The sequence below is a fragment of the Bidens hawaiensis genome, unplaced genomic scaffold (genome assembly GCF_021521415.1).
Source record: "Bidens hawaiensis isolate Kalapana, Puna unplaced genomic scaffold, B.hawaiensis_p1.1 tig00001575_1, whole genome shotgun sequence".
Classification (NCBI taxonomy): Eukaryota; Viridiplantae; Streptophyta; class Magnoliopsida; order Asterales; family Asteraceae; genus Bidens; species Bidens hawaiensis.
In genome coordinates, this window is record NW_027491088.1 from 130,058 (window position 1) to 156,783 (window position 26,726).

General features: G+C 34.1%; 3 protein-coding genes and 1 pseudogene across 3 annotated transcripts; all 4 read left to right on the forward strand.

Annotated features, from left to right (window-relative positions):
- The first annotated feature begins 1,774 nt into the window (after positions 1 to 1,774).
- Positions 1,775 to 2,095, forward strand: LOC143584918 (putative lipid-transfer protein DIR1 pseudogene; annotated as a pseudogene).
- A 789-nt stretch (positions 2,096 to 2,884) lies between these two features.
- LOC143585129 (DELLA protein GAI1-like) lies at positions 2,885 to 5,771 on the forward strand. The gene is made up of 2 exons (XM_077066989.1): positions 2,885 to 3,588; positions 4,786 to 5,771. The coding sequence occupies exons 1-2, from the start codon at positions 3,022 to 3,024 to the stop codon at positions 5,707 to 5,709; spliced, it is 1,491 nt and encodes a 496-aa protein (XP_076923104.1). The 5' UTR covers positions 2,885 to 3,021; the 3' UTR covers positions 5,710 to 5,771.
- A 2,251-nt stretch (positions 5,772 to 8,022) lies between these two features.
- Positions 8,023 to 9,770, forward strand: LOC143585142 (DELLA protein RGL2-like). The gene is made up of 2 exons (XM_077066996.1): positions 8,023 to 8,430; positions 8,703 to 9,770. Exons 1-2 carry the CDS (start codon positions 8,158 to 8,160, stop codon positions 9,627 to 9,629), a joined length of 1,200 nt encoding a protein of 399 aa, XP_076923111.1. The 5' UTR covers positions 8,023 to 8,157; the 3' UTR covers positions 9,630 to 9,770.
- An 11,611-nt stretch (positions 9,771 to 21,381) lies between these two features.
- LOC143586997 (polyol transporter 5-like) lies at positions 21,382 to 24,367 on the forward strand. The gene is made up of 3 exons (XM_077068411.1): positions 21,382 to 21,534; positions 22,276 to 22,650; positions 23,135 to 24,367. Exons 1-3 carry the CDS (start codon positions 21,384 to 21,386, stop codon positions 24,190 to 24,192), a joined length of 1,584 nt encoding a protein of 527 aa, XP_076924526.1. The 5' UTR covers positions 21,382 to 21,383; the 3' UTR covers positions 24,193 to 24,367.
- Positions 24,368 to 26,726: the final 2,359 nt, after the last annotated feature.

Genomic DNA, 26,726 nt, shown 5'->3' on the forward strand with positions numbered 1-26,726 from the left:
AAATGTGTTAACTTCATCACTAATAATCACTATAAAAAATCTCAAGTTATGTTGTTTCATTTTATACTATGATACAGATATGATGAATGTGACATTATTTACGAGATCATGTAGTTGAATAATAACCACTAATTTCGGATCTGTGCCGACCACACATTTAGTTTTTGCAACTTGTAAATGAGACAAGAGTAAAAAACTACGACCAAAACCATGTCCTCGTTTTACGTACGTACTATCATGTCACGAGAACTTATAAAACTCTTATTATATTCGAAACAACTTTTTTACTATTTGTTTGTTATATTAAAAAGTAACATAAAAATATTCTGAGATTTGTTTTAGTGAAATATAAAATTAAAGATGAGTATATATAATGATCCTAAGCAAACTCGTGATGAATAAGGCCAAGAATGTATCACAGCTTACATATCCTAAAGGCTCACGAGATCACCCAATTACCTTCTACTATAATATATATGCTTATTATACCCTACTTTCCAAAAACACATCTTTAGTTATATTTTATATAATTTTGTATTCATATTTTTTGATTTCTTCTAATAGCAAATGCCCGGATACCCACGGCTCTGAAAAAATCACACCTTAACGCAAAACAAATTGTTTCAGGCGAGATTCAAACTCATGATCTCTCATAAAAAAAAAAGTTACGGGCTTACCTCTAAATCAATTGACATATGCATAATTAAGTTGGTGTAGTTTATAGTTTTATACCAAATGCATTGTATTATCCCATTTTTGAAAACCAGTGAATTAAACATGGCGTTGGGCACACATCATATATAATTATAAATTTTAACATATATATGTTCAAGTTGTACACAATGTAAAAAAATCTTGATCCTGACTTGTTTCAAGCAATTGTATATTAGAACTTGAACTTGACTTATGGGTAATTTTTCAAACTCAGTTTGATTATTATTTTTTATTTATACATATAACTATATGATATGTACTTATGCGGTGGCAAGAATTTTTTTTTTAAAGTATCCCAAAAAAAAAATTGGACCTAGAGATGTCCTAATATTTGTTCAGAACTCTCCGATACATGGAATGAAGAAAAAGAAAATTTTGTTACCAGATCGTTAAAATAGTTGAGGGATATCTCAGGATATCCTTATTTGTATGCTCCATCTGCTGGTGTACTTATGAAAAAAACTTTATACATTGTTAAAAATAGTTGAAGGGTATCTCAGCATAGCCTTCTTTGTATGCTCCATCTGTCGGTGTACTTATGATAGTGTTTATATACTAACAGTCTAATAAACTTAGTTTAAATTCACAAGCTTAGCTTGGTAAATAAAAGTTATCCATTCTAGCTCATATAAGTTTTAGTTTAGTTTGAGCTCATATAAGGGGTAAAGATAAATTTTTCTGTTGTTTGCAATGCAATTAGTTAGTTAATGGTCATAATAGCTATATTTGATTAAATAGTTATTTTTCTTTAAAAAAAAGAGTTTGATTCATTTAACTACAAATTGTAGGAATCACGAGTAGGCACATCCTCAAATGCGAAATCTCTATTTTCAGTTATAAATATATAATCCGTACACGGTTCTTAGATAAAAATAATAAATAATGTGTAATATAAAAATGTAGGACCAGAGTGTCTTCCCACCACATATCCAAAAAAATGCATGCAACTAGTGCATTTGTTTCTCTATTTAAACCAACCATGGTTACACCAAACAACATATACAACCAATACACAAAGATTACGTACAAGTCATAATCATAATCTCTTCAAAGAAACCTTATGGAGTCCTACACAAAGTTAGCCATTGTAGCCATGGTTCTAGTTGCAACCCTTCTGACTGGACCCATTGCCACAAATGGTTTTGACATATGTGGTGTGCCCACAGATGGTCTAAAGACCTGCCAGCCAGCGGTGGCAAAAAATGTGAAGCAGCTTCCAGCACCAACACCGGATTGCTGTACAGCGTTAACTAACGCTAACATGACTTGCTTTTGCGAGTTAAAGGGCTCAAGCTTATTGGGTTTCTATAACATCGACCCGAAGCATGCCATGGAGCTACCCGCAAAATGCAACCTACCACAAGCTACTTATCATTGCTAGATCAAAGTTCTTTATGGAGTATATGTTTTTGGTTATGTATGGTGGTGTCATTTTGTGTCTTGTTTATTGTTTGCATGGTCGTGTTTTGGGTGGTGACATGATATTGGTGGCGTGACGGTGGTGTAACTTGTAACTTTTGGGATTTGTTCCGTTTAATTCGATGTTAACAAGTTTATGTTTTTATTTATGGTATCCACACCAAATTTTGGAACTTGAACGTTAAAACTTAAAAGATCCATGTTTTATAACGTGGCTATATATAACAAATCAATTGATTCTAATAATGTTTATAAGGATATATATTCATGGATAAAATTACGAAAAAAAAGAATTATTTTCATGGGTCTTTATCAAAATTCTGTTAACCAATAAGATGACGTCATGTAGCTGTTGAAAAGAATATTTTTGCAACTAAACTGGAAAATGAACCGATAGTCTTACTAGTTCACTAACAATAACCTAACTCAATGTTTTCATATGTATGAAATTTTAATCATAAAATTCTTTAAATTGATTTCCATTTTATTCATACATATATAGTGAAAATAGTAGCTTTTATAAATTTTTTTAAGAGTAGATTGTGGTTTACGTCAATGAAGTCTGCTCATCTTTGCTTCTTTACTCCAATAGTTTAAATTAACCTTTCCGGTCTATGTGATCTCATTTCCATTGCAACGTAAGTGAAGTCATAGGGACGGAAAAAAACTAATTTTAAACTATTTAACTGAAACAACATAGTTAAACAAACCATAATCCAGAAGGAAAAAAACCGCATTTACTCCTGTTTTTCTTCTTTTTCTTAAAAACAATTTTAAAGCATTTCCTAGTATACAAACAACTAAAGCCGGCCGCATTACATAGGAATAAAAGCCACCTTCACTTTATGTACTCCTTTCGGCAATCTTATTTCTTTACTCATATTAAACATGCACCCAAACTTCTTTGTAAGCCAATATGACGATGATCACCACCAGTTTCCACCCCCGAGAATGACTCTAGATGAAGCACTCCCTCCGTTTTCGATACCCAAATTCGATGAATCATCAAACTCGAACTCAAATTCAAATTCAAATTCCAATTCCAATTCCATGTCAGCATATTCCGAGCCAAACCCTCCCTCCATTTTCAATAGTGGTGAAAAACTATCGACCGAGGAAGTTATTAAGTTGGCGGCCGAAATGTTTATATTGTTTTCGACCGAGAGAGTCGATGGGTACACTATGTTCATGCACCCGTATGGGTCGTCCGCGTTTACTAGGTTGTCCATAGATGAAATGAGAGAGGTGGAGCTTGTTTTCTGGCTTTTGATCGCTGCGGAAAAAGTTGGTCGGAAACAGTTTGATATTGGTAGCAAGTTTCTTGCACGGTGTGGTTGGGTGGCATCAGACGGTGGCACTCCGGTGGAACGGCTAGTTTATTATTTTTGTGAAGCTTTGAAAAAAAGAATTGGAAAAGAAACTGGAATACCTGTTCCTACAAAACTAGAAAAACTAGTGAGTTTTCGAATACTGAATTTTAATAATCAAAACTATAACTTAAGTGTATATTTACAATACGATAATTGATAGTCCTAACTTTTACTTTGATTAACGGACTGATGTCCTACTAAATTTCATTTGTTTCGTTTCTAAACAATTTTAATAGTTTGATCGAGATAAAAATAAGTCAATTGTTCAATGGTCACACATAATTATTTTTAAGTTAGAGTGAGCCAGTAAGATTGTTCTCGACAATGAAATTGGAAGATACAAACATTATTCTTAGGTGACGGTATGAATTATTAATGGTCAATAATTAATAATTTGGATTATTAAAATCTAATTCACTAAATTATTCAACAAAATTCACTATTTAATACTACTCCCTCCGTCTCATTTTAAATGTCATAGGATCCAAAACACACAAATTAAAAAATGTTTGATCATTTTATTTTATGAGCTATAAAATAACAATAATGTACTTTAAGTTATTATAGCTAAAAACCATTTTTCTCTGCTAAAAAATGACATTTAATGGTAAGGGCACAATTGAAAATTGAATTTATATATACAGAAATTACATTTAAATTGGGAAAACCAAATATGAAAAATGGACATTTAAATGGGACGGAGGGAGTATTATTTTCAATGATTCTTGACTCTTGACATATGAGGTCATAATAACTGCTTATGTTGTACTATATAATTATTTTTCAGTTATCATGAGCCAGTAAAATTGTTCTAGAAAATGAAAGTGAAAGATATAAAGGTTATTTTTACGTGACGGTATAAATTATTATCGGTCAATTAATAATAGTTTAATACTTCATCCGTCCCATTAAAGTGTCATGGTTTGAAAAACACAAATTTCAAGGTAGATTGAATGATTACTTATTTTAATTACCAAATGACAATAATGTCCTTGAAAATTGGGTCCATCAATATTGTTTATTAATGTTAGTTGTGTGTGTTTAAGAGTAAATTTGACAAATTGGCTAATAAATGTTGAAGTGACATTTGTAATCAGACAAATAAAAAAAATACGGACACTTTTGAATGTGACGACGGGAGTAATAGTTTCGATTATTAAAATCTAATTCATCACATTAGTTAACAAAATTTACAGTTCAATACTATTATTTTCAATGATTCTTGACTTATGAGGTCAAACTAATAACTAATTATCTTATATAAATTGGCCTACACTTGAAGGAGGGTCTAAAGAACGAAAATCCTATGGGAATGGGAACTAATCCAACATTCTTGGAATGTTACCAAGCAATTCCATTCAATCAAGTTTTGCAATTGTGTGGCATACAAGCTATCATTGATCAAATAGGGATATCAAGCAAGGTCCACGTGATAGACATCCACATTCGAAGCGGTGTACAATGGACGGCTATGATGCAAGCATTGGTCACACGAACACCATTAATCAAGCTTCTAAAACTAACCGCCGTCGCAACACCTTTGGATGCCCAAAAAGTAGAGAAAACTGGAAAAAGATTAGAGAGTTTCGCAAAAACTTTAAGTTTGCCCTTTGTGTTTAATATACTCGTGTTACCTGACATCACAGAGGTTAAAGAAGAACAATTTGAGGTTCAAGATGGTGAAGCCGTGGCGGTTTATTGTCAAATAATACTAAGAACGATGATCTCGAGGCCTAAAGGTTTGGAGAACTTAATGAGAGCAATTCGAATGATCAACCCTTTGGTGATTGTTGTTGGTGAGGTTGAAGCCAACCATAATTCAAGCTCGTTTGTGGACCGGTTTACTGAGACATTATTCTATTATGGCGCCTTTTTCGATTGCCTGGAAGCGTGTATGAGCCGAGATGATGTTCATAGAGCCATAATGGAAGGTGTCCATTTTGCTGACGGGATGCAAAACATTGTGGTAAATGAGGGAGACGAGCGGATTAATAGGAGTGTGTATCTAAATACATGGAGGCTATTTTTTGCGAGGTTTGGGATGGTAGAGATTGGGTTTAGTGATTCGTGTGTGTATCAAGCTAACCTCGTGTTGCAACGGTTTCCATGTGCGAGTTCTTGCACGCTTGAGAAGAATGGCAAGTGTTTGGTAGTCGGGTGGAAAGGAACTCCATTGCATTCTCTTTCGACATGGAAGTTTGCTTAGATTGATGAACAAGAGAACATGTGTGTAAATTAAAGCCATGTGAATATTCTTGTTCTAGACATGTAACAAAGAATAAATGATTTAGGACGTTATAACATGGTCACATGGGTCACGAAGGCTCCTCTAAGTTTGTTAAGGTTAAGTCCGTTAAGTTTCAACATGATATAAATAAGTTATGATTTTTTAATTGGTTATAGGGCTATTCTAATTAGCAATCCAAGATTGCAGACCCCCAATTTCTTTAAAAAAGAAAAAAGAAAAAATGGCTTTAATTCACCGATCGGTTCGGTGGCTCAAACGAGATTGCAATATCAAATTTGGCCAACTTATGACCACATGTCATAATGTGAGTGGATGCAATTTTATTTTCTTTTTTCTTTTTTATTCTCACCAATTAATTATATATATATATATATTGGTTTTTGTTTTATAACTTATTACATTTAATTTAAAAAAATATATAAAAACATAGTCTTACTTAGTTTTATTTTATGAACATTCCGGGTATAAATTTCGTTCAAGCTGGAGTTCGTTTAAAAAATCGTATATTTTAAATAAAATTAAAATTTTATCCATTATTGAATAAGTATGTAGTTTTGTATCATTAATATGTGTAATTTTGAATTTCATGTTACGATTGTAACTTATTTTTATCTATTTTATAAAATGTTTTTGATTTATACATATATATATATTTAAAGTTTTCAATCAAATAATATATTTTTTAAAAAATGTAATTACGTAATTATATTTATATAGTTAATCAAAACCAATTATAATTTGTATGTTTTTAATAAAAAAAAGGATGTGATTGTGTTGTTAATGGGAGTAAAAGATTGGGATGTGTTAATTATGTAGATTGAGGAGAGAGAAATTTATTTTATAATGTGAGATTGAGATTGTAAAATTGTGAATTAGTATAGCCTAAAGAGAAGTTTTTTAGATAAACTAAAATCATTTTAGAGCTTTAACTCGTGTCATCCTTTTGGAAAACATTTGTCTTATTTAATTACTTTGAAGTTATAACTTATGCCAAGGATGACCACAATAGATGGAGAGAGTGAACTACTATGATTTATGATTTGATAAGTGAGCAATATGACTTCCTAGAATGGCAACTCACAAAATCTCTAATAATATTTTTAAATTAAATTTACTTTTACAATCAAAGGACTTGAAGTACTATAATTCATGATTGACAAGTGATCAATATGATTTTCTGTTACTGTATAATTGGCAAATGATGTAATTTTTATGTGAATGTTTAAGAAATGTAATTAAGCTTCCTTATCAAAGTTTGTAGCCTATACATATTAGTGTTTCTCCCTACGTGATTGAGATTTTAGTCCCAGGAATAATTGTAAAATTTTAGGAATAGAATTAGTGATAGCGTAAGCTAGATGTTCTATTATTTATTTATTTTTTAACCTTTTTTTTCCTTCTATAACTATGCCCACAAGATTAATTTTTTTTCTTATTATAAGTTTAAGATGTTTAAAACAGTGAATTTAAGAATTTCAGTGTTTAAATGAGATTAGTGTTAAATTAGAATAGCTCAAATCCCTGTCAAGATGTTGAGAAACAATTCTGAAATGCGAGCTTGGAGTCGTCAATGCGAAATCGCATAATTCTAACAACGACGAAATACCTGTATTGTTACATTAGTCATTTAAATTTTGGATAGTCCCTAGTTATCTCCATAGAAAAATGTAAATGAGCTTTTCGAGACCTGTTTCTAAAAGTTTAAATCAAGTCAAGCTTAAACAAGCTCAAACCTATAACGTATGTTATGAAATAAAAGAGCTCGAGTTTCACATACCGAACTTATTGCAAACTAAACAAACATATTATTTCTATAAATTATAAACATAACAATTTAGCATATTATACAAATTATCTCACAACCTTTCGTTTTCTAACATACAAACAAATAAAGCCGGCCGGATTCCTTACTCCTCCATAGTAATGAAAGCCCCGATCCTTCTGTGTACTTCTGTACTCCCTCCGCTTATCGTCTTCTTCACCCGCCGGCCGCCACCATTCCTTTATTCCCCCATACTTAACCCAACATATCGCTTCTCATTTTTATCTCCCTTCATCAATAATATTAATATTATGTTCCCAAACTTAATTTACGACCAAACAGACTTCAACCCCTTTTTAACATATGACGATCACCCCGTAGACGAACCACTCCCTCCTCTCGTAGACTTCGATCACGCCCCACAATCCAAAGTCTCAAATTCTAAGTCCAAACACTCTGATCCGACTTCCACTACATCTTTTGAGCTCCTGACAAGATACAAAAGCAAGAACAAGATTCCAACACATGTTTCTAACGACGAAATAGAGCCCGAATGTGGTGGAACGCTTTCGACTGTCGAAATTATTAAACTGGCAGCGGAAAAGTTTATAAATTTTTCGACACAGAAAAGCGATGGGTACACTATGTTTACACACCCGTATGGGTCTTCAGCGTTTACGCCGTTGTCGATTGATGAGATTAGAGAGGTGGAGCTTGTTTACCAGCTTTTGACGGCTGCTGAAAGAGTTGGTCGGAAACAGTTTGAAATTGGTAGCAAGTTTATTGCACGGTGTGGCTGGGTGGCATCAGACGACGGCACTCCGGTGGAACGACTGGTTTATTATTTGTGTGAAGCTTTACAACATAGAATCGGAAAAGAAACTGGAATACCGGTTCCTACGAAGCTAAAAAAATTTGTGAGTTCGTTTTTCACAAATTTAATAGTTTTTTTAACGACTAAATATTACACTCTGTAGTCTGTAAGGATTTAATGGCCAACTTACATAAATGAATAAAAGATCAAAAATATATTCGTAAATTGTATTTTAATAATTTAATCTATGAATCATTGGCTGATAATAATATTTTCATGTTAAATAATCGGTGACAGTCATAACTTTTGTCTTTCATTGTAAACGGCATTTTCATTTACATAATCATCGTATATTTATGTACATAATCATTGTAGGGTCTAAAGAATGAAAATCCTATGGCATCGGGAACTAATCCAACATTTTTGGCATGTCACCAAACCATTCCATTCAGTCAAGTTTTGCAATTTTGTGGCATACAAGCAATCCTTGATCAAGTAGGGACATCAAGCAAGGTACACTTGATCGACATCCACATTAGAAGCGGTGTACAATGGACGGCTATGATGCAAGCATTGGTCGACCGAAATTCAGAAATCACATGTTTAAAACTAACCGCCTTTGCAACATTATCAGATGTCAAAAAAGTAGAGGAAATCGGAAAAAGATTGGAAAGCTTTGCAAAAACTTTGAGTTTGCCCTTTGTGTTTAAAATACTCGTGCTACCCGATATCTCTGAGGTCAAAAAAGAACAATTCGAGGTTCAAGATGATGAAGCTGTCGCGGTTTATTGTCAAGTAATACTAAGAACAATGGTCTCAAGACCCCAAAGTTTGGAGAATTTGATGAGAGCGATTCAAATGATCAACCCTTTGGTTATTGTTGTGTCCGAGGTTGAAGCGAATCATAATTCTACCTCGTTTGTGAAGCGGTTTACTGAGGTACTATTCTTTTATGGTACGTATTTTGATTGTTTGGAAGTGTGTATGAGCAGAGATGATGCACATAGAGGCATATTGGAAGGTGTTCACTTTGCTGATGGGATGAAAAACATTGTGGCGGATGAGGGAGACGAGCGGCTTAATAGGAGTGTAAATATGAACACGTGGAGGTTATTTTTCACGCGGTTTGGGATGGTGGAGATCGCTTTGAGTGAGTCGTGTGTGTATCAAGCTAACCTTGTGTTGCAACAGTTTTCTTGTGCGAGTTCTTGCACGCTCGAAGTTAATGGCAAGTGTTTGGTTGTCGGGTGGAAAGGAACTCCGTTGCATTCGCTTTCGACATGGAAGTTCGTTCAAGAATGATGATCACGAAAACATGTTTGTCGACTAAAGTTCATGTGAAGATTCATGTGTAAGTAACATTTATTTCCTGTTTAGAAAATCTAAACAGGTTATGTGAAGGTATTGTGTGTGTTGGGCTTTAGCCCATAAGTTACATAAGGCGTTGCCATTTGCCCACCAAATCTATGGGCTTGCATTTTAATAAAGTATTATCTCTCTTTGAACATAATGTTTGATATATAACATAATTAGTAATTGTATTAATATTTATATTAGGATAGAGCTCATGTTAAAAATTAAAAAACAAAAGTTAAATATAACAATATACATAATAACATGTCTTATGGATTCATAAGATATAAATAATTTCTTAAAATACATAGATTACCAATTTGTATATGTATTTTAAAATAAATCAAAATGAAAGGTTGTGAATCCAATTAGGAAAAAGAGAAACATTAATTCATCCTAGTTGAGTTGGTAAGCCACAAACATTTAAAAACAAGGTATTGAGTTTAATTCCCACCACCAGCATATTTTTTATTTTATCATTCATGCTATGGAAAATAATTTCAGGATTTGGTTTCCATGACACCTAAAGAAAATATTATGTTCAAAGTGTTATTCTATCGTAAGATGTAAGGAGTGGAAATCTTCAAATGAAGGTTATGTAACCGTCAAACTTTCTCTCTCCCACTACCTAGATTATTTCTAATGCACTATGTAAAAGTGTATAATCCGGTTCGGGTTTCATAATTCTCATTAGTCTTTTGATTCTAAAAAAAGTGTCGCGCATCCCATGTCGAGAGTGTTTGCGTTTAACGTTAATTCGTCACAACTCTTAAGCAAATGTTTTGTGTCTAGTTTAATTTTGCTACAAATAAGTATTGTTTTCGGTTCTCACATAACCTGTATAACCTTTTATTTTCAATATACTTAATCCTTCTTAGTCGTTAAGCTGGTATTGATACAAAAACTCATACTTAAACACAACAAATCTAACATTATTTCAATTAAATTTTAATTAATTAGACTAACTAAACCTTTTTAACATCTCCTTTGTTACCTGCCCATATAAGGAGGATCATTCACATTGTGTACAAGTTCTATGTGTAAGTTAAGCATCTTCTAGCATATTCAAAAAGGTCACTAGTCCCTTTTATGGATGTAACTTTTAATAAAGTTTAACTTCCAATATCGAAGCAGGTTTGATTATTCGAAAGAACCAACTGCCTATTAAATATCAACTATGGTCACACAAAATTAGTTGTCTGTTTTCACTTTAACATAGAAAATTATGGGCTGGCACTGAAAGTGTATCTACGTGTTACTTAAAACATTATAAAATTAGGCGACCGCATAGCCCATTAATCTACCTATTAATAACCGAAACCAGTTATCCAACCCAAACTGTTTCGACCATCACTCAAACCGTGTATTAGCAACCAACTTTAAACCAATTGAACCGTATGTTAGGTATCGGTAGGGGTTTTCGTGTGTAGAACGGGTTAACTGAAATTATGTTGTTTTCTTCATGTTAAAACCGGCAAACGGGTTATTATCACGGAAACATAAAAAATCTAACTTTGTAGACAACATTTTTAAAATGTCATGTTTAAAAAAAATTCAATGTGTAGATTATAATGTACAAGTCATTTTTAAATCAACGTGTACGTAATAAAGTTTCAGAGTTTTAGCTGACGTACTCTTTTTTAGCTATATACATAATAAACAACTTTTTTTTTCTTCTTTTTTTTAACACTCATATTGTCTTCCAATATTTTAATTTCTTTATAATGATAGTATTAATTTAGTTTCTTTAATAATGAGTTGATCGAACAGGCCATGTGTCGTAAAGTGATGTTAAAATTATTCATTGGCCATGTGTCGTAAAGTGATGTTAAAATTATTCATTGATTATAATAAATACCTTACATAAATTACTTAGATTACACTTCAATTTTCTAGTTATTACAATCAATAACAAAATTCCTTAAAAAATCTAACAATGTAGACAGCCAATGTTCTGTTTAGCTAAATTCTCAATATGGTTTTTATTTTGTATGATTTCATATTTTACTTTATCTTATGAATTTTTACACAACCCTTAAATCTATATGATATTTTATCGGTGTCTATGTTAGCATGTTGTGTTCTGACTGTTCTTTGTCACATCACATATGCACCTCTCTAGTGTGTAGGGGTGATCAAATAGGTCTTACACGACCCGGACCCTAACACGATTATTAGTAAAGACATACTCGAGAACTAACCTTTATGGGTTTCTCGAATCCTAGAACTGGTTGCTAGTATTTGACTATTTTGTTTGACATGAGTTTATATTTAACTGAAAAATAATCATAGTATACAAGGGTATGTCACAAATGAAAATTTCCTCTTAAAACTTGTCTTAAAAAAAGGCTAATCAAACTTGGAAATATAATCAAGTCATTAAGTAAATAGTAAAATCAAATAATAAATCAACTAGGTTGCATATTTGATTTGAAACACAAACGGGTTCGTGGGTCTTCCTTCAAACACGTTGTCAGGCCTCAAGACCTGATTAACTTCATATGTTATACACGGGAACTGACCCTGTTAAACAATAAATTAAATGGGTTTCAGGGTTCGAGTGTGATGGGTTTCGGTGACCTTACCCTGCTTATGCTCATCCCTACTATTGCTTGTTTGTGGGTTGGATAAACGTATGGTAAAGTAGATACTAGATAGATGATTTTACATAACCTCTATATTCACGTTGGCACATTGCTATGATATTAATTGCTTAGAAGACACCTAACAAAGTTTGATAGTAACCCGGGAAGGTGCCTACCGCTCTCTCGCTCTAGTAGATTATTGTACATTGATATTGGTACTTTTTGGTTTGTGAATTAAAGAAAATACAATATTCGAAATCATGATATCATCATCATCATCATCATCATCGTACTCAGTATATATCCCACCAATAGCAATGCTATGGTATGGTCTAAGGAGGGTAAGATGTAGACAGCCTTACCTCTATCCCATAGGGATATAGAGACTGCTTCCGGTGAGACCCCCGGCTCGATAATAGTTTTGCATCAAGCCTTGGACATAAGGCACATAGCACTCAATCATCGGGACACCGGCTGATTGGTGCATGTGCCCTTGTCTTTCGGCTATCAACGCCACCACAAGATGCCTGATTAACCTTCCGCCACTTTTAACGTTATTTTCATGAGATTAGTAAAATAATGTCAAAATTAGTGCAATTTTACTTTTGCCCACCTGAGGGTTCACACATATATACATTATATGCGCGTACCGCAAGCAGGGCGTCATTCGAAATCATGATATGATTTAAAAATTAAAACTAAATGAAGCATACGTAATTTACACATGTTACATGTATATAAAAAATACTCAAACCAGATAAAGAGTCATCAACTTTTACTTTTTGTTTTTACAAAATGGTCACCCGTCTTGGCGTCTTATATTGATCATTGATTTGTCTTTGCACCATTTTTGTATTTTATATTTGATTCTCGTCGCATGATAGACAGAGAGTCTGTACCAGCAAGAAGAAAGAAAACAGGTACATGTAATTATTGTTGGAAGATCTGCATTTTAAAAAGAGTTTTAATATGTCTTACATTATCTTTCAATAATTACCAATAGAATATTATAGCCATAGGGGTTGCAAATTTCAATACTTTTAGTTGACTTAGTCTTTGAACGAGACAACTTGCACCCCTCAATACCTTATGTTAGCCAACACTCATTAGGGTAGTAGGGGCGTTTACCGCAAGTGGGTTAGGGTTGGTCGGATTGCTCAGCAGCGTCGTTGCCAGTATCTTGGCTTGAAGAATCGGCTTGCAATTTCGGGTTCATGAAACTGATTATGAATGCTTGATGGTAGAGTCATATGACTGATTATGATTATAGAAAATAAAATGTTAAACTACAAACAATATAATATATGAGAAGTAATTATCAATACCTGACGATCACTCGGCTATCATCATTCCCCCATTCCCCAACTAAACCTTGGGGTACTAAGGTAATAGGTTGGCACGTCTCCTGAAAATAAGCTCGTACATTAACCCCCCACCCCCACCATCACAACCAGTCCGGGTTTCTGACCCAAACTATCCTAAAAACACTCCCTGATCTGATGTGAAATCCATATTTTGTCACAAATTGGACTTAAAAACAAAACATCTCCATATTTTGTCACATGCGCGCATAACTAGTGTGCTTCTCATGGAATCCCATTATTTGATTGTATAGGTATCTTTTTGCAACCATAACTTTTTTAGTTAATATATATTTGTTAAAAAAGAAAGAATAAAAAAAGTGTACATTACACGATTAAAAGCTATGAAAGGGTGTGTGAAAACCAATTCCCTTTATTTGATGTAAGTGAGCTTGTAATTTATTTGAGGTATGGTAGTGTCAGTATCCCATCCGTGACTCGTGGATTTTTTTGTGTGGTGGCACTAAGCCTATCTTTGTTGACCAATACTTTATATAGTATACCCAAACAATGTGACAAGCTAGTTTGAATAACGTAAGAAAATCATCATTATCGTTAATTTATCCTATTTTACAATTTTCTTCAATCTGACCAGCAAGAAAATTGTAACACTTATGATTGTGAAAAATTTAACCCTCAATAAAAGATGAGCCCGTTGAAAAATGTTTCTTAGTCCTCACTATTTAAACCAACATTTGCAGCTATTTTAGACGTATTATAACTTGAGTACTTGACAACATGAAAACACTTATAACTAGTTTAGACATGTTACAATAATCACCAATACATAAATATTTAATAACATCTTTCTTTAGCATAATATACTCTTGAATCAAACTAAAGATAACTAAATTATCAATTTAATGGTAAAAGATTTAAAAATATTTTAGTGTATACAAGTTTGTGATTATTTGAGTATAAAAAAACGTATATGATTATATTTCCCTGTTTTATTTATTTACTCCGTATTTATTTAAATTACTATTTTAGAAAACTAACAACCGAGTTTGATTTGTTTTTTTTACACTTTCAACTATTTATATCTTCATGCTATTTACAACTTTGTTACAATTAACCTCACTTTTAATCAGTAAAACACTCCCATGGTCATTGCTCTTGCTTCATCTACGAACGAATATATCGCGGTGGCACTTTGGAATGATATTACCATCAATATCTGTATAATCCATGAAACCAAAGTTAAAAACTCTTGCATGTAAAGTAGCCACACCACATTCCCCAGTCCCCATAGTATTTGAGTATTTTAAAACAGTGAATACAACTTACAAACAACAAAACAAAATTACGCATATTTCTAATCGCATTGTAATTGGATAAAAGATCACTTAGTATTATAAAAAAAAAATATGTTCATTAGAAATAAAACACCCTTAAAAGGATGCCGCTTTAAGACTTGTATTTGTTGTTTCGTAATCGCGACTTGTATTTGTTGTTTCGTAATCGCGCAAGAAGTAAATTTGAAATTGATAAAGCAATGATTTGACGTTGGAAAATACAAAAACCTTGTGTGCTTGCGAAATATATAAATATATTTATTATTTCTTTAAAAGAATAAATTATAACAAGTACAATAATCATATATATCAATATAAAAATAAGAATAAAAGAAAGAATGTAAGAACGCATATCATTAATTTTGGAAATATTGGTAATCAGGCTAGAAGTAATTTTGGTATTCATTAAGAAACTATTTGCTATGCTTATAAATGCTAACGGAAAATCACAAAAGTATGTATGCTGCATTCAATTGATTTATTAATATTTCATACGGATAAGATTTTTATGTAAATGTCATAGCAAGTAATTTGCTAATGTAGTGTAAAAAGGAAATATTTAATTTATAAGGTATAAATGAAACTTAAGCTTTAAGCAACCCGACCTAATTTAGGTAAGCAATTATTCTAATATCACACAATAACAAAATTTCTCAAATATCCACTAAATTCAGTCAATGGTTTTCGTGTTTTTTTTATTATTATTTTTTTTTTGATAAATTATTTTTATGAATGTTTAAGTGTTTTAAAAAATGAGACAAATAGATCGAACTTGGATTTTCATTGAAGAACCCAAATCTCCTACCATTAAAAGTTATTATATATAGAACCCAAATGAAACATTCAAAAATTTCGGCTACTATTTACAAGATATTTAATCAATTAGATTTAAGAACAATTATAAATTTTGGTTATTAGTTAATGATTATAAATTTCTTTATTATTATCTCCTACCTTAAGTTAACTTAAAAATAATCATTAATAATGACTAAAACTCATATATGTTTCGGTAGGCTACTTAGTTTAAAAACTAAACATTTATAAAAAGAGTTTACAAAAATGGAACATGTAATGAAAATTTAAGTGATTTTAAAGAAATAAGACAATTGTATGACTTTAGTGAAACACTCAAAAAACTTGAAAAATTTTCTTTGTTCTCAATATTTAGTGTATGAAATCTCAAGCGGTACTAACTTCTGTCCATCTTTTTGTGTGTTTATTGTGTCGTGTATCATGAAAAGAACTTTAACATCTTTAAAAATTAACATTTATAAATTATAATAATTTTGATGGGACACTTTGTTTACATTGTCTAAAGTCGCATAAGACCCATTACAAATTAACATGCACTTTATATCTCCTAGTCTCCTACCACCTCTATTATATTATAGGTGTGTTTTATTTCTATACTAAATTATTCATATCCATTAGTCGACCGCTTGAACCGTGTTTACAAGATACCTATTTTAACCAACTCATTCTTGATTCATTGAACATGGTGACCATTAGTACTACCATCTTCAACTTCCTGTTTCCGTGAAAAGAAAACCCCGGATCCGGGGGTGGTGTTTCTGAACGGGCCGGGAATTTCCCAGCTTCTACACGAAGGCCATTTTGCATGCTCTTAGTGATGGGAAAAAAAGGTCTAAGGGGCAGTAGCATCACAATATCTAATTCTAGAGATGGGAGTTATTAATTGTTATAAAATAACAATAAATCGCATTTTCTTTGCAAGTTCATTTAATTCCAAGTTTTTTATGTTTGTACCATCATATCTTACTAGAGCATGCCCACTAGCCAAGTCCAAAAAATTGTGAGTGACATTGAAAGTCCGTCTCCTGTCCAAATGTCCCTTTCTTGTCCTATTCCTCCACTAGTATAAGGCTGAGGGGTGTGGGGGGCGCGAGTGGGGGCTCCAGCCAATAATATTGTGACGTGTGGCAGAGAGAGAAACTTGATAAGATGGGTGTTGGAGTCCCCGCTCGCGCCCCTGACCGTGGTGTGGAGGGGCGCGAGAGGGGGCGCGAGCGGTTTTTTTTTTATTTTTTTATAAATGTATTAAAAAAAACGTATTATTAAAAAAACGTATTATAAATGCCGGATAATCAATTTGCAGTGTTACACCAACATAATATTATTTGGTTTGAATACTACCCTTTCATGGCTATGTATTATTATTATTATTCCTGGACTGGTCCGGCCGTCCGGCCAGTTTATTATTTCACTTAATTTTTTTCAACCTTTTCATTGCTTTTAAAAAATATGTGTGTTAAAACCAAGACAAATGGATGACTTTATATGTCATTAAAATTAATAAGATAAATCAAGCAGTTAAAAAAAAAAAATAAATCACAATACTTCATTTATGGCCTCAGCTTCTTCTTCTTCGTTCAGATCACAAACCACCACCCTTTATCCTACTTCTTCTTCGTTCAGCTCACAAAAAAAAAAAAATAAATCACAATAACTCAGTCATTCAAGCATCCCAAGCCTCCTTCACGCTACCCCCAGCCGCTACCCCTCTTGCGCCTGCCTCTTTTTCCGCGCTCGCGCCCCTCTCGCGCCCCTCTCGCGCCTCGGTGGTGTGGTGCTCGCGCCCCGGGGCGCGAGCGGCTGGCCTCTTGCGCCCTTTCTCGCGCTCCACACCCCTCAGCCTAAGAGAAACTCCCTAATTTCACATTGCTAGTGAAGAAATCACAAATTCTATGATAACTTTAGTTACATTTTCCGAGGACCAACTTACACACTTATGGTTTATTTTAATTAGACACTAGCAAGTGTAATATAACCTACAAATAAAAAAAAAATCCCATATTAACTACAATCTCTAATTCTGTATTTCCTTAAAGCATACTCAAACTATCATATATAAAGGATGCTCTTAATTCTATATAGTTGATCATATAACTATTCTTGCCCCATCACCAACTCTGTAAATCGGTCATAAAATCTAACATGCTTTAACTTTATCACATACAACCATCCTTTCCTTCTTTTATTAACTTTATCACATTCATACACATAAGCATACATATCATACTTACCTTATACTTAGCGTTACAACCTGACAGTACGTGCAATATCCGAAGATCGTTCACGTACCGTCAAGCCATCATTCATACATATCACATCATTCACATAAGGCATACACTTATCTCTTAGGATAAGCGTATTAACAAACATATCGAGTATGCACACAGCCCCGAAAACATAACACATAATTGGGGCTAGATGTGACATCTGACCCGATCCGACCCGACCCAGGTACCCGTTTCTCCGATCCGATCTCTTTCTTTTATGATTTAATATTTATTTATACTTATACTTTATTTTTAATAATAATATATTTTCCTTCCCGCCTCTTCCTCTCTTTTCCTTTCCGCCGTCCCGTCCCTCTTCTTCTCTCTTTCCGCCTTCTTTTCTCTCTTGTCGCCGTCCCGCCCTTAAGCCTTGAACCCCTTCTCTTATTTTTGTGTCCTTTGTTTCTTCCCGCCTAAGGTTGTCTGCGCAGCTCCACGCGCCAGACTCCTTACAAGGAAGCCTGCGCGAAGACCAGTTGTTCCTGCGATACGCGAGGCGAACTGTTCTCGCAGCGTGCTAAGAATGGTAGTTCTTCCCGCGACGCGCTAAGAATTGTAGTTCTTCTCGCAGCGCGCTAAAAACGGTAGTTCTTCCCGCGACGCGCTAAGAATTGTAGTTCTTCTCGCAGCGCGCTAAAAACGGAAGTTCTTCCCGCGACGCGCTAAGAATGGTAGTTCTTCCCGCGACGCGCTAAGGATTTTAGTTCTTCCTGCGGCGCGCTGTGGACTGTTCTCTGTCTGCCTTCGCCCTCGCGCGTGCGCTCGATGCTTTCTCGCGCTATGTCTTGAGTCTTTTCTTCTGTTTTATCCAGCCGTTTACTTTTGTGATGTCTTATCTTCTGTGCTGTTGACCTGACCTATTTTATGTCTGAAAAGTTACTTTCGGCGCAGCATGCGCACCAACCCCATTGGTTGGTAGAAAAAGTGACTGACATTATCTTTTGAGATCTGCTTTTCCATGCTTGACCAGTACCTTTATCTGACCCGCCCATGCTTTTACTGTTCCCTGTCAGCTTTTCCCTTGTCCCCTGCAGCTGCCATATCTTTTGATATCTTTTGCTTTTGGAATCTTTTGCTTTTTGAGATCTTTTCCCCTTTTCTAGGGATTGTGTTCCCTAGGGTTTCCCTATAAATAATAATCTTATTTTCTTTCTAACACATCACACACAAACACTTAATTTAACCTCCTCCTTGCTCTCTCTGCCGCCTCCCTCTCTGCCTCCGTCTTCCTCCCTGTTCTGCCCTGCTTTTCCGGTAATATATATTATATATAATAATTTACTTATTAATTATGTTAACTTATAATCAAGACTTAAAACCAATCATTAAAACAATAATCTTTAATTATAGGTTAACTTGTGCTTATTTAAAGTTGGTTCTTGCTTTATCTTTCACCGCACCGTTTATCAAGTGAGTAATCTCGTACCTAATCCCTTTTTATTTTTAATGTTTTGGGATGTTCATGTGTTCATACAAACTTAGAGTCTTAAACTTGTTTATGAACTTTAGTCGCGCAGTATCCCATGTGTTGAGGACGTAGACTTGGCTGTTTATTTGTATGTGTGGATCATTAACCGTCTTGTCGGTCTATTCCGCAGTTCTCATGGTACCATTAGATGAACACGGGAGAACAATCGTTTATGATTTTCTCTTTTGTTTACACTTGCACAGTCTTTCTTGTTTGTGAGCTCAATTGTGAGCACTGGCAGTCTATGAATCTTAGAGTTGGTCCCGATCAGATTACACCCTTGTTGAAAACCAGACATACACATGTTGCGCGCAGATTTATTGTTATCTATGTATTGTATTAAACTTGATTTCTCACCAACACGCAAGTGTTTGACGTTTTATTTTAACACATGTTCAGGTTTGCTGTAGCTACATTTGGAGCTTGTGAACACGTAGGACGTTTTTACTTTTGGACCTAGATTAAAATGTAACAAGACAAGTTATTATTGTTCGAATATTTAGTCTTATAATATATTGATTTATGTTGATTTATGTTATCTTGTGTTTACGTTGCGCGTGCGCGAATGAATATATTTATTAAATATTGACACTCAAATAGTGTCACGAGTAATGAAACAATATGTGGCGCCCCGATGTATAATCCGCCTTTGGTCGGGGTGTTACACTAGAAACTCACCTGAATCCTGTTACGCTCTCCGTTAATAGTTATCCCTTTTTTCAGTTGTGCACGGCTGACTGTATAACAAGTATACGTATCAATTAACTACTACTACTCATGTTGTATTTCTATCTTTATATGACCCACAACGAACGGGGGTCCGGGAGCAGCGCCCCTGGCAGCGGGGTCTAGGGGCGGCAGCCCCTAGCAGGGTCCAAGGGGCAGAGCCCCTAGCTGGGGTCGAGCTGCCAGGTCAGCTTGGAAAAATTTTATTTCCATTAACTGTCTTAACACATTTTTCATTAGGTTTTTAATTTATTTTCTAATCGAACTTGACTTTAGGCGAAGTTAAACCTTAGGCGAACTTAGCTTTAGGCGAAGTTAAACCTTAGGCGAACTTAGCTTTAGGCGAAGTTAACCCTTAAGCGAACTTAGCTTTAGGCGAAGTTAAACCTTAAGCGAACTTGGCCTTAGGCGAAGTTATCAATTAGGCGAACTTGGCCTTAGGCGAAGTTAGCAGTTAGGCGAACTTGGCCGTAGGCGAAGTTAAGCTTTGAAGGCGAAGTTATGCTTTGAAGGCGAAGTTAAGCTTTGAAGGCGAAGTTAAGCTTTTGCAGGCGAAGTTGTGGCTTTGCAGGCGAAGTTACCCAGTTCAGCTACGGGTTTAGTTTCTATCAAGCATTTTGGCGATTTTAATACCCTTGTTATGGTTCGACATCACCCACTACGTTCCCTAACCGTTTTCGGTCGTATATATATCCCGTATATACTATAAAGCTTGGACCTTTAAGTAAAAACGTTCAATACTACGTAAACTTTAAAGGTCAAGAACATACCTTTAGCGCTCGTTCGATCTTGGTTAGCTTGTTTATGCACTCTAGATCTCGTGTAATAAGATCTAATACCAACTAACGTTTATTCTCTCTCGGATCTTGCTCGTTTATGGTGTGTGTGTGTTTGGAGTGTATAGAGATTATGATGGAAATGAAATGAGGGTTTAGGGTTTTAGGTTGGTTTGGGGGATATTTATATCCCTTAAAGCCCATGGACCTAAGGCCCATTCTCATTTAACTCATCTCAATTAATCTAAATCCATGATCCGTTCTTTACTCGATATTAATTAATTAATAACGCGAAATCACTAAACGTAACTTTCTTTATTCAACATTATAAATTTTAGGATGTTACATAAGGTTATGAAATTTCAAGCCTAGCTCGCAAGTTGTTAAAAAACCTTCATATCCCGCCGCCGCCATGGCCGACCAGAAAACCGACAAGAATGGTGTTTCGGATAAGTCAAGTGGACTCATCACTGACTTCGATCCACCAAAACCACCAAAGAGAAACAAGTATGCTTTCGCGTGCGCCATTTTGGCTTCCATGACTTCCGTCCTGCTTGGTTACGGTAACATATTTACTTATTTGTGTCTTTGTTTGTTCTTACTTTAACTTATAGTACATCTTTTAGAATATCATAAGGACTATACCGAAGTAAAAGTTAAAAAAGTAAAGAACCGTTGGTAATAAAGAATTTAAGAATCACATTCAAAACGTGTTTGTAAGCATGAAATTATGAAAGTTAGGACTAATAAAGATTCACGTGTGACAAAACCCCTTTTCACTAACAATATTTCTTTCACTTATAATAACCACCTTAAAGTTTTTCACTTTTTAATATGAGTTAGTTCGTTTATTTTGCTTCAAAAGTAATTATCGTTCCAAAACGTGTTGTTCCGGACAAACAAACCGGTTAGATCGTCCCAGGCCCATCACGTGAGAGGTAAATCAGGCTCACTCAGCGGCAAGGTGATTAACGCTTAGGATCGGTTTCGAACACACGACCTCTAGGTTACTGTTCCAAGTCTTACGCCCTCTTAACCAACTGAGCTATAAGGCGGGACCTTCAAAAGTGTTATGACACCTGAATTAAAAAATATTATTTAATCCTCAAACGTTAAAATTCCGAAATAAGCGGTATTGATTGATGAACGATAACAGTCTTATGGGTTTTAAAATATTATTACTTCCAACTTGTCTGTGTAAAATATGTAGGTTTTAAATTTAATAAAATATTCATATTATATAGACAATAATACAGTTACAAGAAAATAAAAAATAATAATAACAATTATTATTATTTTGACAGATATTGGTGTGATGAGTGGGGCCCAGAAGTTCATCCAAAGAGATTATTTTGACAGATATTGGTGTAATGACACTCAGATCGAGATCATGGTCGGAATACTGAACCTGTACTCGCTGGTCGGCTCAGCTGCCGCCGGCAGAACTTCCGACTGGATTGGCCGTCGGTACACTATTGTCTTCGCCGGAGCTATATTCTTCACCGGAGCAATCTTGATGGGGTTCGCTACTAACTATGCGTTTCTCATGATTGGCCGGTTTGTCGCCGGAATCGGCGTAGGGTATGCTCTTATGATAGCTCCGGTGTACACCGCCGAAGTTTCTCCGGCGTCTGCACGTGGGTTTCTTACCTCTTTCCCGGAAGTCTTTATTAACGCCGGTAGGTTTCTATTTTTGCTCATGTAATGATACATGGTAAATAACATTTATAAGATTTTTTTACTATTAATATATTTTGTAGTTGTAAGTTATAACTTTCTGAACGTAATAATATATTTGTCATCATTGATATTTCCTTTTATATTTATGGATATTAAATCACACAAATAATTTAGTTTACTTTTACTATTGATATATTTGTATTTTAAATTTTGATAATTTTTTTTAAGTTTTGTTGTAATATTGTATTTTTCTACAATATTTTACAACATTTATAATATTTTTTCACTATTAATATGTTTTGTAGTTAAAACTTTCTTAACGTAATAATTTATTTGTCATGAACTCATGAATGATATTTCCTTTTATGTTTATGGATATTAAATCACCCAAATAATTAAATTTACTTTTACTATTTTGTATTTTAAATTTTGATAACTTTTTTTTATATAAAAGTTTTGATGTAATATTGTATTTTTCTACAGGAATAATGTTCGGATACGTGTCAAATTACGCCTTCTCAAAGCTCCCGCTTCATTTGGGATGGCGATTGATGTTAGGAATCGGAGCCATCCCTTCGATAATCTTAGCGGTTGGTGTCTTAGGAATGCCTGAGTCACCACGTTGGCTCGTCATGCAAGGTCGACTCGGTGATGCCAAAATCGTGCTGGATAAAACCTCCGACGGCCTGGAAGAATCCAAGCTTCGGTTGGCTGACATCAAGCACGCTGCTGGCATCCCAGAAGACTGTAACGACGATTTTGTCCAAGTGACTAAGCGTAGCCACGGTGAAGGGGTATGGAGGGAGATGTTTATCCACCCGACACCAACCGTTCGTCACATCTTAATAGCGGCCTTTGGGATCCATTTCTTCCAACAAGCGAGTGGAATAGACGCGGTCGTGTTATACAACCCGAGAATCTTTGAAAAGGCTGGGATAGTAGATGACACCCCGCAACTACTTGCAACTATAGCCATCGGGTTCGTGAAAACAATGTTTATTTTAGTAGCCACGTTTTTCCTAGACAAAATCGGAAGTAGACCACTATTGTTATCAAGCATTGCTGGCATGGTCGTGTCATTAATGATACTCGGTATCGCGTTGACCGTCATTGACCACTCTGATCATAAGGTCCCATGGGCCATAGCTCTCTGCATTGCCATGGTTCTAGCATACGTTGCGTTTTTCTCAATCGGGATGGGGCCGATTACATGGGTGTACAGCTCGGAGATCTTTCCGTTACGGTTAAGGGCACAAGGGTGTAGCATTGGGGTGGCAATCAATAGAACAACGAGTGGGGTGCTTACAATGACATTTATTACCTTGTACAAGGTGATTTCAATTGGTGGTGCGTTTCTTTTATTTGCTGGTATCGCGGCTGCAGGGTGTATGTTTTTCTACACCCTGTACCCGGAGACACAGGGGAAGAACCTTGAAGAAGTTGAGGAACTGTTTGGGACCTTTTTTCGGTGGAGGTCAAGACAATCGGAATTAGACAGGAAGAAAGAGGCTCAGTTGGTGGCTAATAAGGCACAAGATTAAGTTTAGGTATAGAAATGGTGCCAAAGTATGTAATTATGGGTTTTATTAAGGGTGTTTCAGTCTGTTACTTCTAGGGGAAATTGTGGTCTTTACACTTGTTGCAAGAAATGAGTGTAGTAATGTGGTACTCTTATCATAAAACAGGTGGTTTATATGGCATTATATTTTACTTTTTTTTTAGATTTTGAGATAATGCTCAAAAGCTGTTTGGTCAATGTTTACATTTGGTAGTAGTTAGCTATGATTTTAGAATCGTAGATAAATTTATTTAAAATTATATAGACATTGTAACTTTCATGAAGGTAAAAGAGTGTTGACTATGGTCTTGGATGTATCTTGGTGGTTATTAATTGTGTATTTTTTTTATTGTATTAGTGTGTGTATTTTTTGTTGCTATAGTGTTTTAATAGAATTTTGTTGGTCATTAAAAAGAATCTTTCTATACAATTAAAGCATACAAGATATTCACATGAACTTAAATTAGCATGTCCACGTAGGTTTCCAAGTCATCCGGTTTCCATGTATAAAATTGCCACATAATTCACTAATTAATATTTTCTAGGTACATAACATCACTAATTAATGTTTTCTATAATCATAACCAACTATTTCCTTTCAAATGATTTAAAAACCGATTTTGACCACAATTAATTATTTATAACTGATTTTGTGTTCTTTTTTTAGTATGAATATTATTTTAGCAATTCAATTATTTGTATTTATTCCACCATTTATACACATTTTTCCTACATTTTGTGGTTTTACAAATAACAAGATAAAGAATTCTTATGATATCTACATATATATAACGTTTGAAATATTTTCCACCCGTATGTTGACAAGTATCCTAAGTAAAAGTAAAAGAGAAATGAAAAACAAAGGTATAAAGAATATTATATTTATGCTTTTTTTAACCAAATAAACAGCATGAGCCATGTGAAGTATATATAATTTACTTAACTAAGTTGTTAGTTAAACTGGTGAATATCAACTATCAAAGAAGAGTTCTTTAATCTTTTAAATTATGCAGTCCAAAATGTACTCCAATAATTTAGGTACTCTTTTACACTATGTAGAATGTTTATACACGAAAAAAAACTCAAATTTAGGATTTTTAAATGGGTCATGTTTGTGGGTTAGCTAGTTCAATTTGACAAGAAACCGAACACGAACCACACTTGAATATATGTGCCATACATTTAAACTCGAATCTGACACATATATTCAAGGGCTTCACCCAAACACGACTCGTTTGACCTAAAAGTACTTTATTTTTCATTGTTTTCACGTATTAATACTTTCAACATACATTTTTACAATAAAATGTACAAATTTATGTTAGGAAAATACGGTTTTATTATAAAATGTTGAGTGAAGTTTCCTCTTGGTTATAAATATTGCGGTAAAACACACAACATATATAATTTATCACATACACCACAGTTTAGTAAATGGGAAAAAAAAAAGTTGAACATGTCAACCTGTGAACCCCCTAGATCAACCCAAATCCGTCCCGTGTAGCTAAACGCGTTTGATTCAAAACTGATCCGAATCCGCTTATATAAACTCAAACTACAAATTTTTGTTAGGTTCGTATCATGTTTTTGAGTTGTGTAAAAAGTTCACATCTCTATTCAAATATGCATGGTCCAACCTATTAATCATGTTACCAGTCGAAATTGGCCACCCTCCAAAATCACTCAGTCCAAAAAGCAACGGTTTAGCAGTATCGTAGCAACAGAGGGACCGTCTCATGCTTCAGTTGTGAAATAATGGTTAACTTTGATTGTGTTACATATACCCACACTATTCTTAAAATAAAAATCATATTTGTCGAGGTTATATCTTAAGCACTTTTACATTAGGCAATGAGATATATTTTACGAGTTTTAAAGGGACGTGAATAAGTTTTAACTATATTTTGTTATATTTTGTGTTTACGTATATAATGTATGCTATATAAATTAACTTGAAGTTTTAACTTTATATGAATTAAGTAACGCATGATAAACATATAAAATAGAAGTATATATGTTTTAAGAGCTAAAAGTATATGTTAGTAAAACAAATATGTTACATGCATTTGGGAAAAGTGGGCACCCAATTAATTATTAATTCATTTTAATTCTTCAAACTTTGTTATGAAATTGTAATGTGACAAAACTTTTGTTATGAAATAAAGTCATGCACCTTATTCATATGGTGTGGCGAAAGCCATACACCTTATCCTGTCCTGTCTTAATTAGTTGTAATTTGAGCATCATTTACCTTCACACTAAAGTTTGTGAGGTTTATTAATTACTATTAACTTCGGTGAAGATAAAAGAGCTTTTATGTATACAACGTTTAATGTAAGGACATTATTTTATTAATAGTTGAATATAATACATGTATAAATTACTGATTTGCATGGTATATTATTACTTCATTTAGTTGTATTATTTTTATTTGTATAGTTTAATTTATAAATATCTTGTTAACAATTCATGTGGCACATGTTTATTTAGGCATGTAAGATGAAATTAATGATCATG